Genomic DNA, 16,498 nt, shown 5'->3' with positions numbered 1-16,498 from the left:
ACGGAAGAAACTGTATGTAAAATAATGTTCTTGTTGTTGTTGTTGTTGTTGATTTTTTTTTCGTTTGATTCAAAGCCAAAACAACAAGGCAATGAATCCACACATCTGATTGATTGATCTTCGTATATGGAGATAGTAAATGCTAGAAATAATTGCTGTTTCATCAGGAAAAAAAATAGCAAAAGTTTGTTCATTTTTTGTCATAGCAATGTAGTGGTGTAGAATGACATTGTGAAATGAAAATAGAAGCATTTAAGCTTACCTGATCCTCCTTTCCATATGTTGTGAAATGAGATTCGAATAATAATTTTCCAGATGAACTTTAGCTTTGGTTGCCTTATCTAATGTATGACCAGAGAATCGTATTTGACCAGAAGAATCGGCAGAATTATTCATCAAACCGGATACCATGATGCCAGTAGTAGCATTATTATTATCCATTTGAATATTTGGACTTGTTGTACCGGATACCGGCGAACCGGATGATTCAATTGTTTGCTGTTGCTGCTGTGTGGAATCTGTTTGTTCCGGTGTAGTATTATTATTATTATTATTAGTTGTTGTTGCAGCAGCCATCATTTTGAAACCACCAGCTGGACCACCACGTTGTTGTTGAGATTGTTGTTTCTGTATATGATGATTATGCATAAGAAATAAAGTTTTTTTAATTTTTTTTCGATTATTTTTTGTATTATGACGTGTAAAAAATAGTAAAGAAAAATTCAAGTTCAAAGCCATTTCAATAATAACATAGATAGAAATAGAAAAGAATCTTTGTAAAAAGAGAAAATAATAATGGCAACTTTTGTTGGCCACTACCAAACATTTAGACTAAAAAGCAAACAAAAATTTATTTTCAATAATGATAAATATTTGTTGCATATGACAAAATGGAATCAAATTAGTCATCATCATCATTATCAACAACAACAAAAACAAAAAAAAACCAGAAACAATAGAAAAGAAAGAACAATATTTATTGTTATCATAATAATTGGCAAAATAACAATGACAATAACCACACACACACACACACACGCACACATACAATATGATATGGTTTTGGTAGACATCTAGTCGATTATTTGAGATATTAATCCATGATGATGATGAAAATAATAATAACAAAATATGTCATAGGATGCAAAATCGACATATTAACAACACATGGTCGCTAGGGTGAATTTAAAAAAAAAACAAGAAAAGAAGAGAAGGAAAAAAATATTGGTCCAATATAATCATCATCAAAATTATTATCAATCGATAACCAAAACAAACAATGTAAAAAATGATAATTAAATCAACCTGATGATCAATAGATTTCTTTCCTGATCTAATGATGAATAAAATACAATGGTAAAATTTTTGTTTCGTTTTCGTTTGACTTGATCCAGAAAAACCAGAAAAAAACTGGGTTTTTTTTCTCATAGAAAATCCATTTTCTTCGTAGTTGTAGTTGTTGTTGTTGTATTTGTTCGACCAAACCAATGGCCATTAATGGAATTCATTTGTTGCAAATTGGCTGATAAATCATTCATGATGAAGAAAAATAATAATAATAATAATAATTCATTTGCGTCACCCGTGTGACGATCAATTTTTGTTTTCTGTTTACCATCATTCAATCAATCGTTGAATGTTAATTACTAATGAACATTTCTAGCCACCATCAACAACATCGTCATCATTATAATGTCTATTTAGATTTATATATGAGAATGTCTGGCGTCATCATCATCATCAATGATCAAAAAACGAAATATAAAAAACCAAAATACCGAAAAAAAACCAAACAAAAAAAAACACATTGAGACATAGATACCAAATATATATGGGAGAAATGAAATCGATAAAAAAAATCCAAACTATTTTGTATAGTGAAATTTATGTTTGAGAAATAAACCAAACATATGATGATGATTTCGAACGTTTATCGTCATCATCATTATGACAGAAAAAAAAATTTGCCATTAAATTTAAAAAAACTTGAATTCACAACAACAACAACAAAAGCTGACTAGATTATTAATCAATCAAATTTTTTTTTTAATCAAGGAAAAGAAAATTCAATGGAATGGAACAAACAACAAGCAAACAACAACAACAGAAAAAAAACTTATAAGATCAATAATGACCCAATTATTATGAAAAAAAAAATTATGAATATTATGAATTTATGAACAAAATTTTTCATCATCATTATCATCAATTGGCCTTCATTGCACTAGATTTTCTCTTCACTCATTTGAAATCAAAATTGTACATCATTCTCTCTCGCTCTCTCGTTTCAAAATCAAATGATATAAACTAAATCATCATTGTTGACCGATGAATGAATTTCTTTTTTTTTCCATAATAATAAACATCATCATAACAAGCATGAAAAACAAGTTAGATATACAAAAAAAATGCATAAACGATTTTATTCTTTTATGAATGAAATGAATTGAATTGAACTGGACCGAATAAAACGATTCTATTATTTGCGAAAAAAATGACCCAAACACAATTGAATGCTATGGTTCATCATTTTATCATCACTCATAGAAATGAATGTGATTGATTGATTTTTTTTTTTTGAATAAATTTCATTGAAAAAAAAATAATAATAAATGTATGTCAGTAGTAGCAGCTGGTTATTTTGGTACAATTTGATATGAATAACCAAAAAAAAAAGAAGAAGAACAATGATAATGATGATGATACGGATCATTCAATGCAATTGTATATCATCATCATCATTGCTTGTCAAATCGAATTGTTTTATTTTATTTGTTTGCCATTACCATCGGTTTTTTTTTCTTTTCATTTCAGGTATGACAATTACAATTGTTGTTGTTAAAAATAATAATAACGATCGTGTTTTGTATGGGTGTTATGAAAATACAATCAAAAAAAAAAAAATATGGAACATCGTGGTTATTTTTCAATTATCATGAACATGATTTATAATAACAACAATAACAATGATGATATGTTCAAGGTGTCTAAATGGACAAAAAAAAAATTTCAACCAGCATGAACAGCATTGTGTTATTACTCCTTTAGTTCTCTTTTTTTTCTGGTTGTCGTCTTGACCTAATCAGCAGTGATAGATGGAAAAAAAATCTAGGCGTTGAATAATAAATGGTTAATGACAAATAAAAAAAAATGTATTTATGATTAGATCAAGTTGTTGAGGTAAAAAAAAATCTCATATCTCTGTGTGCGTGTGTGTGTATCTCTGAGGCAGGATATAATTTGATGTTCATCATAAATCACTAAATACAAACACACACACACATACATTAGCTTATTACTTAATATTGTACAATTATGAGGATTATATACGATGAACGGAAACCCTCATCATCATCATCACAATCATGAAAAAAAAGTTGAAAATTAATTAAAAAAAAAAAATTCAACACAATCACAAATGAATGTATGAATGAAACGAAACACACGTGAGATTAGGACATGGAGATAAAATTCTCTTTCTCAATTATTTTTGTTTTTTTTCACATACATACACACACACACACACACACACACACACACACAAACAAACATTCATACCAGAACTTGAAGAAAATAAACCTGGTGGTATTGTTCCAAAAAAAAAAAAATTAGAAAAAAAAATCCAACTTCATGTGTGAGTATGTTTTGTTATAATGTTCAAGTCACGATGTTGAGATTCGTATTATTGATGATGATGAGGACAAAAAAAAAATATTCAAAAAAAATAAGAAAATGAAAGAAATTATGACAACCAAAACACATACACACACACACAGATATACAAAAAATGTAATGTAATCTAGGAACCATGAGATATAATCTAAATAACATTTGATAACCAACATCAACGATCACACTCACCAATGACGATAACGCCCGTCATGATCGTAAATTATATAATAACCATTATTATTATTATCATTACACATACAAGTTGATTTTTGAGCTTTGTTTTGTTTCAAACTTTGTCCGTTTATTTTTTCAACACCAAAAAAAAAGTTAGGCATTCATATTCTTGAGTGAATATAATTCTAATTCAATGAATATGTGTGTGCGTTCTACATTTGTACAATAATCATATATCAATAATAATAAGCCGAGAAAAAAAAAGAAATTGAGGTCAATTCCCGTTGTATCATATGTGAATCTTTTTTGTTTGTTTGTTTGTTTGTTCTGTTTTCGATATCATTGATGTTGTTGATGGTATACATGACATATACCTTTATATAAAAAACCAAACCCTGTCTATATAGATAGATTAGATGAATATTTTTGAATGAATTGTTTGAATTTCTGTTTTGAATACATGAAGAATATATATGTATCTGTTCCCATAATTAATGGCAACGATTTTTGTATGAGTTAGTGTAATACCGGAATAGTTCTCCATCGGGAATTGGAAATTGAATACAAACATTAAATTGGAAATTTTCAGATTTCTATCCATTCAAAATACTTCCCGATATTTTTATAACGTACAATTTTTGATTTATTTATTTATTTATAAAAAGTACGAATAAAAAGGAAATAAAAAAAAACACACACACACACATAAACATCCAATAAAGATTATCCTGAAATCGAATACACACATACAAGTGAATTTCGACAATTTGGCCCAAAAAAAATACCAAGCAAATTATCATCTATATAATAAATATACAACTAAATTGACGAGGATAAAGTACACATTTTTTGAATTGATATGAGGATGTGCCATCATCATATTTCAACGAGAAAAGAAAAACCAACAAAAACGAAGAAAAAAATATGGATTTTCACAGCAAAAAACAACAACAACAACAACAACAAAACATAAATAAACAAAAATTCTATCATCAAAGTGAAAAAAAAATTTACTGTAGGCAGTATGGATCAATCATCATCATCATCATACATTGATTCATTCATTTAGAAACCAAATCAACAAAATCAAATATAGTTGGATTTTTTTTTCGTTTATATGATCCAAATCTAAATAATATACAAGGAAATCGAAACATTTCACATGTTTAGATTTTTATAAATTGAACAAAAATCTAGTTAAGGAATTACCATACATTCATCGATCACACAAACACACATAAACTGGAATGATGATTAGAAAGACAGGTCTAGGATATTTTAGTCCATTTATTACGATTCACCACCAAATATAATCATATATATACACTTGTGACCTAAATGGATGAATAAAACATCCATTTAAATCATTATATCATCAATGATCATTAAATCAAAATCGGCGTCATGATTATTGTAATACAAAAAAGGCGGTACAGGAGAATTGCTATCAACAGTTCAGTTCATTTCAGTTTTTTTTTTGTTTCGCTAACATTCCATTGTCATGTCATTCTATTTCTCACGAGTGTTGAATGATTTCAAGTTTTAAAGAATTATTATCTCATCACATGTACAACACATCAAATAAACAGACAAACAACCATGGCCACCGGTGATGATAATAAGATTTAAGATTTTTTTTTTGTAGGATATATTATGAAGATCAGAAAAAAAATCAGACACCAAGGGCATCGAACATATGAAATGAATTTTTTTTTTTTGTTCACATGAATTTTATGCCTGTACGGTTGTGTGTTTGTATCTAATTTTGGATGTTTAATTCTTGACGATAATGAATGCTGGATATTTGCCCAGATTAACATTTAAAATTAAATAATGTATATATTCATCATGAGAATGTGTCGTATGATGATGAGCTGAATTGTTGCCAACAATTGTCGTCAATTTTCATACCATTGTCCATTGTATAAAGTAAAGGAAAAAAGGAAATGAAATAATTTTGAATGATTAAAAAAACACACTCAAATGATGACATTTATAGATAATGATTGTCCGACTTAGGTGACGATGATTATTATGATGATAATCGGAGAATGCAAAAAAAAAGCAATTGACCTGGGATGTTGTATTTATTTAAGAAAATTGTCCTTGTATTTTATATACACAAATAAAAATTGCAGATGAAAAAAAAGATTAAAATAAAAAAATCAAAATGACATCAAACACACACACACACACACAGTAAATTATGAGAAAAAAATATGATAACGTCCAAGACATTGTTTTTCGAGACAATTCTCTTGAATCATATATATGGATTATTTGAATCCAATTTTTGTTATGATTATCACACACACATACAAACACACTGTTTACTCAACTACTCACATTTTGTGATAAACATTTTATCATCGATTTATTATTATTATTATTATTATGGATAGTCGTTGTATTTGTATCAGCTAGAATCAACGACGATGATGATGATTTTGATGATGTTGTCGATGTTGATGATGATGATGGACGAAGCTGCTGTGATTTTGACCGAATTATTATTGTCTCATCATCAATTTTATTATTATTCGTTATTATTGTAGGACTAGGCGAATGTTTTGGATGTTTTATACAATTATTATTATTATGATTATGATTATGTTTGAGATTCAGTTGACCTGGTATATTAGTGTTCGGTGATGATGATGATGATGACGATATCACCACCGACACTGCCGAAGACGGCAATGGAGTTGGCGATGATGATGATGTTGAACCACCACTATTAGCATTAGTTGTAGATGGGCTAAGGCCCAATTTAAATTTATTAATATTAAATGTCCAAAATTCAAACATTTGAAGCATTTTTTGTATCAACAACATTGATGATGATGATGATGATCAATAATTGTGTGTCATTTAAAGAATCAACTTTTTAGTAGACAAAAAAAAATTATAAAACCATCTGATGTTGAGTGTAGCAAATATAATTGAAGATAATAATCATCAACAACAACAATAACAACGACAAGTCTTTTTCCTACTTGTCCCACCGAAAGAAGGATTGACGACAAAAGAATTTTTTTATATTACCACGTTTGATGATACTGATGTGTCTATCTGTGGGTTTTTAGCATATGATAATGATAATATTCAATTGACATATGAGATATCACAAGATTTAAATCACACATCAAATGATTATATTATAATCATACAAAAATGGTGCGCTATTAATTAGAATAATAATAATGATGATGAAATCAATCAATAATGCAAAACAAAAAAAAACAAAACAATAATGGCACTGATATATTAATTGATTGTAAATGACAAAAAAAAATTCAAAATTTTTTTTTTCTGAAAATGACATTTTAGCTTCAAACTGGTGGCAATTTTTTTTCTTCTTTTTTTGATCATAATATATTATTTGGTAATGAAAAACACAAACAAACAAAAAAGGAAATGATAACAAAACGAAATGAAATGAATGAGAAAAAAAAAGTTCCTATCTTCCTGTTTATTGAAATTCATAGAAGTGGTAGTAGTAGCAGCAGTAGTATTTCATAGTCAATAATCAATTGACAATATATTGATTGAATGATTTGAAAATGGATGAAAAACACACACACACAAACAAAGTTTTTTTTCCAGAAAATTTCACTTTTCAAAGTTAAAAAGATAAATTTTGGCAGGGATTTTTCATTTCATTATCATCATCATCATCATCCCAGTCATACCATACTACTAACTATGAATATACCAGAAATGAAAACAAAACCCAAGGTGACTTTTTTTTCTCTTCCAAAAATCAAAATATTTTAGATGAACAAGTTGATGTTGTTGTTGTTGTTTAATTATTGCTTGATTTTTTTTTCTACACACAAAAACACATAAATGTCCTCGAATCTTCAAGTAAATAAAATCAACACAAATTATATATTATAAAATATGATGATGATGATGATGATGATGGAAAGAAATTTGATCATTTATCGAATTTTGTGTGATGAAAATAAAAAATGAAATAAAAACATTGAATTTATTATTATTGTCACACATTTGATGTTTTTCATCACAAATGGGATAATGATAAACTTTCAAAATGGATCATCATCATCATCATAAAAATCAAAACGAATTGAATGATTTTTACAATCAAACTAGAAAATGGAACAAATGATAACGAAAGAAAGAAAGAAAATGCAACGAATTTTTTTTTTTTTTATTTTTTGGCTTTCTCGTTTGAATCGTTGAATGAAATGGCCGATGATGATAATGATGATGATGGCAGCGTAACGTTACGGCTGCTCAAACTTGACTGACGACGATTTATTTTTTTGAGATGAATTGTACATGTGCTTCATTTCGTTTGTAAATACGAAAGGATATCATAATAAATGTTGCAGAAGCCATAATAAGAGCGAAGAAAAAAAAAAGAAAAAGAAGAAAAACAAAATTTATGTTGCAACCGCCAAAACAAGAAAAATAAAGTCGACAAAGCCAAGGAAGACGACTAGATTTGTGTGTATGTGTGTATCCATCAAAGTTGTTGTCTGTTGCTATACTTATATATTGTATGTAATAATAATAATCCAAAAAAGATTGATTTTTATATTATGATTACTGCCCACGAAATATTGTGGTGGTGGTGGTGGTGGCATTTGTGTGTCTATGTATTATACAAATGATGAGATATTTTGATAATTGGACAATCAAATTATCATATATATATTATGAATATATCGGAGGCGTGAAAGATCATCATGATGATGATGTTGATAATGACATTAAATAGAAACGTTATCGATAAATTATTATTATTATTATTATTATTAGAATTTGGAATAAAACAATTGATACAAAATGTTCAAAATTATATTGATTAGCAACAATTTTACCCAAATTAAATATTCCCAATGATTTGACAAATGTCATAAAATTAAAAAGGAAATTTATTGATAAATCAATATTTCCTTCAAACATTTCGTTATGCAACAATCAACAACAACAACAACAACAAGGACAACAAAACGGACAGGTGAAGGTGAAATTCCATTCTTTTTTGTTTTATTGAATGACCAACGTCATTATGATTGTTTTTGTGAGGAAAAAAAACTAGAAATTTCATTCATTCATTAAAATTCATATAGCGTGATCGAATTCATTCAAGTTGATGAAACCAAGACTACCAGCCAACATACCACAAATAAAGTAAAGAAAAAAAAATCCAATATAGCCAATGGTCGGTCACCGGTTTCATCACAATTGTGAATCTGAACAGAAAATAGGCTACCATTTTATATTGTTTTTTCTGTTTTCATATTTCATCCACTTGATTGGTGGCTGGAAATTTTCAGCAACTAAAAATGAGATTTTTTTTCTGAAATGTTATTCACCATCACCGTCATCAACATTTCTGGCAATCATCGAAAACAAAACGAAAAAAAAAATTCACTAGAATCTATCTATACAGATCAATTGATAAATGTAAAAAAAAAGTCGAATGACCATTTTGACCACCAACCAACACAAAACGAACGATAGATGAAAGAAGGTGGTTACAGATGCCAATAATACAATGTAAATATAACCACCAAAAAAAAGAATGAAAGGAAAAAAAGAAAAAAAACCACCGAAAGCGTGATAAAATAAACGAATCGAAGAATTGTCGTAGTCATGAAAAGACCCAGATGGTCAACAATTCAATTCAAACATTTGAAAGTCAAAAAAAAAAAAATAAAAATACAGAAAACAGGCAACAGAACAGCAAACATTCTCTGATCTAATAATGTAAATTTATGTTATGTTATATTATTTTGCAGGCAATAAAATGTGTCAAGAAATCCAGAGGCCACGTGTTTGACATTTCAATGAATGAATGAATGAATGATAAGAACATGAAAAGAAATAATAATAAAAGTTCATAGATAGAAAAGTATAAACAGGAGAGTAAAAAAAAAACTGAACAAACTTTGATATTAAAATTTTGCCGACTATGACATTGAAGATTGTTTCTTCGTGGTCGTTGTCGCCGATAGATGCAATGACATATAACGAATGGCATGTCAAATGTAAGTAAATCAATGATGATGGTATGAAATGAATGTTTAATTTCAATAAAACAATGGAATCCAATTACTACGGGGTACTATATGATTGTGCGTATGCGTGTGTATGTGTGTGTGTGTGTGTGTTTTTTGTTTTGAAATTTGATCCATTTCGGAAATGACATTTTTTTTCTCTTAACAACAACAACAACAACAATGTCATTGTTTTAATCACTGTATTTGTCAACACATTATACATAAAGTACAATTTTTTTTTTGAAAATAGAAAATTTCCGATCATTTTTGAATGCAATTTCTTTTATCGGACTTTTGCTCTCTGGTTTATCATCATTATTCTTGAAATATTAAGGCCGATATTTGAATGTTGATGGGTAAAATTTTTTTTGTTGTTGTTGTTGTTTTATTTCAAAATTGAATTTAAAAATTTATTTTTTTTTCATTTCAATTGTTTCACTATAACCAATTCTTATTATGGATTGATGGATGGATGGATGAATGGATGGAGTCATCATCATCATCATCCACAAAGGTTAGTATCAATGTATATAATGTCCAATCATCCAAATCGAGTTCATTATTTTCTATTTCTATATGTATAATAATAATCACCACCAAATCATTGATTCATTGAAATTCATCAAAATACAATTTCATGTCATTTTGACAAAAAAAAATGTTTGACTTTTTAAAATTCAATCAAATTCAATTCAATTCTCATTCTTGGAAAAAAAATCTTTAAAAAAAAAGAAAAAGTTATTTTAAACAACGAACAAATGTCTAATCAACTTGTATTTTTATCATCATCATCATCATTATCATCCTGACAATGGATTCAATACAATGTGATGAAAAAAAAGAAGAAAAAATTAGCAAAAGAAGCTAATTTTAGTGTGTGTGTGTTTGTGGCTGTTGTCGCCGAATTGTATTTGAGTTTGGTGGTAAAATATGTTTTTAGTTGTTGTTGTTGAAAATATATGAAACCCATCATCATCTAAAATTTTTTTTTTCATGTGTTTGTTTTAAGTTTTTCTCTTTTCTTTTTGCTCTCCTTTTTCATTGTTTCATGAAAAAATGATGACGACAATTGCTGTTGTTTATTATCATTAAAATTAAAGAAAAAAAATGTAATGATAATCATTTAAGACAACAACAACAACAACAACATGATACAGCTGAGTTGAAATGAATTTTTTTATTTTCATGATTTCAATGTTGTTGTTGTTGTTGTCAAATAACTTGTCATCAACGGAAATTGTTGAAAATTATTGGTAGTAAAAGTAGTATAATGACAATTGATTTCAGAAAAAAAGGCCATGATTGAATTTTTTTTTTCATTCGTATGATAAATTACAAGATAGATAATGTTTGAATCGAATCAATCAATCAAATGTATGTCGCGATCGATTGATTCGATCATTGAATAAATACAATGAATGAGAAAAACTTTTTTTTTTTTTTTTATTTTGTCCACAAAACAAGACAACATTGTTCTATTATAGACATTCATCAAACAAGACACACACACAAAATTTCTTCGAGCTAGATGATGATGATGGATCAATATTGGTCAAATAGAAATAAAACTTGAACAACACAAGTACAATTTGTTCGAAAGTTCAATTGAAGTTGTTGTTTGTCCTGATCCTCACTTATCTAAACAACAACACTAACACATATATTGTTTTCTTGTAATTTTTTCTGGATCATTTTATTTGATCACACATATAAAATAATTAGCTGTAAATTATATTAATTATATGTGTTTGTATTGGAAATAACATTTAACTTTGAAATATTTCGCAATATATATATATAGAAAAAAATTACAGTGATTGTCAAATATCAACAACAGAGAAAAAAAAACAGTTAACAAATGTGCAATATGCCCAATTCGGTATACGAAAAACAACACACACACACACACTCACCATGATATTGCATAAAATATTTAATATGTCCATATTTGGTCCATATAATAAATGCACATACAACAAGTAAAGAAATTTTTGCTCTACTTATACAGTGGGGCATTTGTTGTTGTTTTTTTTTTACCATCAGTGTACTTTACCTTGTTAATCCGTATAACTTTATATTTGTTTGTGATTCTATAAATGACATATATTGGTTTCGAGAAAACAGAAAAAAAATAATAACATAAGGTATATACATAGCAAACACACACACACACACATAAAAACCACAAATCATCATTGGTGGCCATGACAAATTGAATTAGTAGCAAAGTCAATTTTCAAGAACTAAGATCTTCAACAAAAAAAAAGAAACGAAACAAACATACATTATGAAACAACAACAAACATATAAACACACACACCAACCAAACATACTTGTTAACAAAATCGAAAGAAATCGTGTTCATTATGACCTAGAATTTTTAGGAAATCATTCAGCCCTAACAACAACAACAACAACAAAAAGAACATGATATACTAAAAAAATGATTAGATCAAGGAAAAATATGACAAAAAAAACTTTTAATCGATTCAAGAATCAAGATAAAATAAGAATGAGAAAAAAAAGTTCAAGGAAGTCATGGCTTAAAGTTCAAATCAACTTTAATCATCCAAATGAGCAAGACTCATTTATCATTTACAGAAAAAAAATGATGATGATGATGATGATGATTCCATTCAAATTATCAATCTCAAAACAGAAAAAAAAACGCTCAATCAGAAGAACAAATGATATCCAAAATATGAGAATAGGATCTAGACATTTGGATTCAAATTATTATTCGATTCAATTTATCCAATTTTTATGAATACAATTGTGGATTTTTTTTTCTGGATGATACAAATAAATTCATAAAAAAAAGAACAATTTCATTTTCTCAAACACAATAGAGCAATGAATGAATTGGAAAAAAAGGCCAGAATGAATTAGTGACGGAAGGATGTTGAATCAATTAACAATGGTTCATTTTTTTTTCTTTTCGGATGATACAATGAATCAAATGAGAGGAAAAAAAAGCATCATCGAAAGAAAATCAAATAAAGCGTAGATGAATAATACAAATAAATTGTTATCATCATCATCATCATTATTTACGAATAAATAATCAAATTGAATAAAAAAAAAGAGAAATTGGAACAAAATTGTATTGAACAAGGAATCGGTTACCAATAGAACATCATTATGGTCATCATCAACAACAATGGAAAAAAAACTGGAAAGACCAACGAACCAATTACAAGATCAATTGTGATAAGACGATAGACCCAAGACACTATTTTATCATCATCATCTAACTGATGACTATTGATTGTTCCATATATTATTGAATACATTAAACCATGTGGAGAAAAACATCTCTCTTTCTCTCTTGACACAATCATTACGTCCTACTGGTTTACTGACTTATTTAATTGATCGATTGTGATTAAAAAAAAAAACACATTGAGCAAAGAAAGATTTGGCTAACCCGAACTGTATAAATAATTCAATTCAACATCAATCTTTGTGTTTACAATCATCAAATCAATCTTCTTACATGAAAAATCATTCATTAAAAAAAATTTCAAAGTAAAAAAATGATGAACGGAAAAAAATCATCGATAATAGGTGGAAAATAGATTTTAAAATAGACAATCGTTTTTTTTCGTTTCGTATCGAATGATTTTGAAGTTTTGTGAATATATCAAATCCAATGCTAATTACGAGTCTTGTTGAAAATAGGTATCGATAAAAAAAATTTAACATAATCTATCATTGTCATCAAAATTTTATTCAAAAATCGAAATCAAATCTCATTCAAAGAAAAGAAAAAATTCAAAATCAAATCCATTCATATATATTAACAACAAAAAGAGGATTAATGACTTAATTTCAACATTGTGAGATAATAATAAAAAACAAGGCTGTGAAAATGATTTGTGTGATGGTGGTAGCCATAATTATTTCATGTTTAAATGACGCCCGATTTTATTTGATCAAACTAAATGAACATTTTGGTTAATGATTTCCATAGAACAACATTACAATTGGTTCAATGTTGATTGGTTATTGATCATCATCAATTATTATAGATAGATAATAATGGCTATCTGACGATATAATTATCATTATTTGCTTTTAATCGATTCAAATTATTAATAGATCAATAAAAAAAACATCAATGAGAATTGTTGTTATCCATATTGAGAATGTATGAATCTAATTTATTGCTTTAGGCATTGTTTAAAAATGAAAAGAATCATTACAATTCTAAGATTTTTTTTTTTGGCAAATCATATTGAAGATGAATTTGAATGTCAAGAAAATCATCATATACAATATATATTCTCAGCCAATCTACCATCATCATTGTGTAAATGTTTTTGTTTGTACACACACACACACAAAAAAATTTTTTTTTCTGACATTCAACAAACAGAACAAGTAGATGAATGAATTCAATTTTTTGTAAGGATTATATAAATCTCATATTTCATATTTCATTTAGCCACAATAATGTGTTGATGAGTGAAAAGACAACAATGAAGAAAAAAAAATTATGACACAACATAACACATAACATAATTCAAACAAACAATTGGCAATCAATTCAAGTAGCAGCTTATACCGTGTACCGTGTATGTGAAAGAATTCTATTATAATTTTCTATCCACAAAAAAAAAATTCAATTGTTTAAATTCAATTTAACTGCAAAAAGTGGAAACAAAATCCTAAATTAATGATGATGACATGATTGGATCAGGTTACCACAACGTGATAGAAATTATTAGTTAGTGTTTATAATCATCATCATCATCATCAACATCAAAGTGATCTTTTCTTTTCTGCGATTCAATTGATGTTTTAGCCTGCAAAAAAAAAATAATAAAATTTCAATGTTGAAGCAAAATATATAAAACGAAGATGCCATTACCAAAGTTCATCATCATTAAAGACCAATATTTTTTTTTTAACTTTGTAAACCAATGATTACTATTACTATATATAAATGATGATGATAATGATAATCATCAATTGATTGATTGAACAAATTGATCAACCAGAAGAAGAATGAAGGAAAAAAAATCGTTTGACTACGTGTGCACAACCGTTTATTATTTTATATTATTATTAATACTTTTTTTTTGATGGACAGTAAAGGAAAACTTTCACAGTCTCTCTCTCTCTACTGTAATTTAATCCATCATCATCATCATCATCATCAACTTCATCATTCAAGTCATGATTTGTCATTTGATTTTTATTTTCTGGTTGTCTATTTATCTTTATTTTTGGTTAAAAAAAATGATGGATAATCGAAATATATAAATGTGTGTGTGTGGCCTTCAAAAAATTCGTTTACAAAAAAAAGAATCCTATTATAATCATTCATCATCATGAAAAAAGAATCTTAAACTCAAAAAATACAATAACATGGTTAAATGAAAACATTTTGAGAGGCAAATTAATCTCTCCAAAAAAAAAAAAAAATAAAAAATAATAAAAACAAACAACCGGAAAAGTTGTGATGCAATAGTGATGACGTTCAAAGACATTTAAAGAATCGTACACATGAAAAGAGGTTCAAAGTTTTAATGCCGACAAATGTTTATGCATCATTTATCATCGTTTGAATTTGATTGATCGATATGCATTTGTCAATACATATAATAATAGTAATAAAGTAAAAGTACAAAAAAAAACATGAAATTCTATAAATCGGAAATGGTCACCGAGGTGATAACAATAATAATATTAATACACACACACACACAGAGCAAATTGTTACTAATTAGAAATAATTATTATTTACCATCAACACTGTGTGTGTGTGTATGAGAAATTCTGTAAATAATAAAATAATATTCAAGGGTGTCTGGTTGTGTGTGTGTGTGTTTACCATAGGATTTATAATCCAAATCATCAAATGATAAAAATCCTTTTTTTTGCGATCTATTTTTCCAAACTTGTTTAAATTGTAACAACAATATACAATTATTGTGATGGGAAAAATAAACATTTAAAAGGAAAAAAAATGTTGATAATTGATAATGATAACCTCGAAATAGAACAGCAAAAATAAAAATCGATTGATTGATTGAATATCAACTAAAGAATCTAATCTAATCTGATGTAATCTTTGATTTTCGATTTTAATTACCATTTAAACCAAACAATAAACCCATAGAAACAAAATATAATAACCGACAGAAACAATCGTACATATTTGGATCAAGTGTTCATGACAATTGAGATATGTCAAAAAAAAAAAAAAAAAAAAATACATGGGAGAAGAAAATATGATTTAAAAAAAAATCAATTTTCTTTTCAAAAACCATCTGATTAGATAAAAAACAAATGAATGGCTTCTTGTTGCATCATCATCTTCATCTTGATGGATCAAACACACATTTTACACACAAAGATGGAAATTTACACATGACATTATCATGATCCAATCATCATCATAATCACTCATGAAAAAACATACGGTAAAAAATGGAAAATGAATATGAAAAACATCTGGCAATGAAAGTTTGATTGAAATTAAATCACGCAATCATCGAATGTAATATAAATGTTTCATATATGAAAGGTTCAACAACAACAACAACAACAACGAGAAAAAAGTTCAGAATTTGAAATTAATATGGAAAAAATCATCAAAAATTTGG

General features: G+C 27.5%; 1 protein-coding gene across 6 annotated transcripts in view; it reads right to left on the bottom strand.

The window, feature by feature from the left end:
* trc (Serine/threonine-protein kinase tricornered) overlaps positions 1-16,498 on the bottom strand; it is a 32,052-nt gene that overhangs the window by 4,574 nt on the left and 10,980 nt on the right. For 5 of the 6 annotated variants that reach the window (XR_012832300.1, XM_075732248.1, XM_075732235.1 and 2 more), the window contains one exon: positions 263-627. Coding sequence is in view for 5 of the 6 variants with exons in the window: in XM_047056147.2 (XP_046912103.2) it covers positions 263-627 (365 nt within the window). In the remaining variant the exon portion in view is untranslated. Of the gene's footprint in view, positions 1-262; positions 628-6,192; positions 16,131-16,498 lie in introns of those variants that run through there. The other variant, XM_047056146.2, reaches the window with a different exon arrangement.

This window comes from Dermatophagoides farinae, chromosome 1 (assembly GCF_024713945.1).
Source record: "Dermatophagoides farinae isolate YC_2012a chromosome 1, ASM2471394v1, whole genome shotgun sequence".
Lineage (NCBI taxonomy): Eukaryota > Metazoa > Arthropoda > Arachnida > Sarcoptiformes > Pyroglyphidae > Dermatophagoides > Dermatophagoides farinae.
Note: the sequence above shows the minus strand (reverse complement) of the source record. Positions and strands in the feature narration are given on the sequence as shown.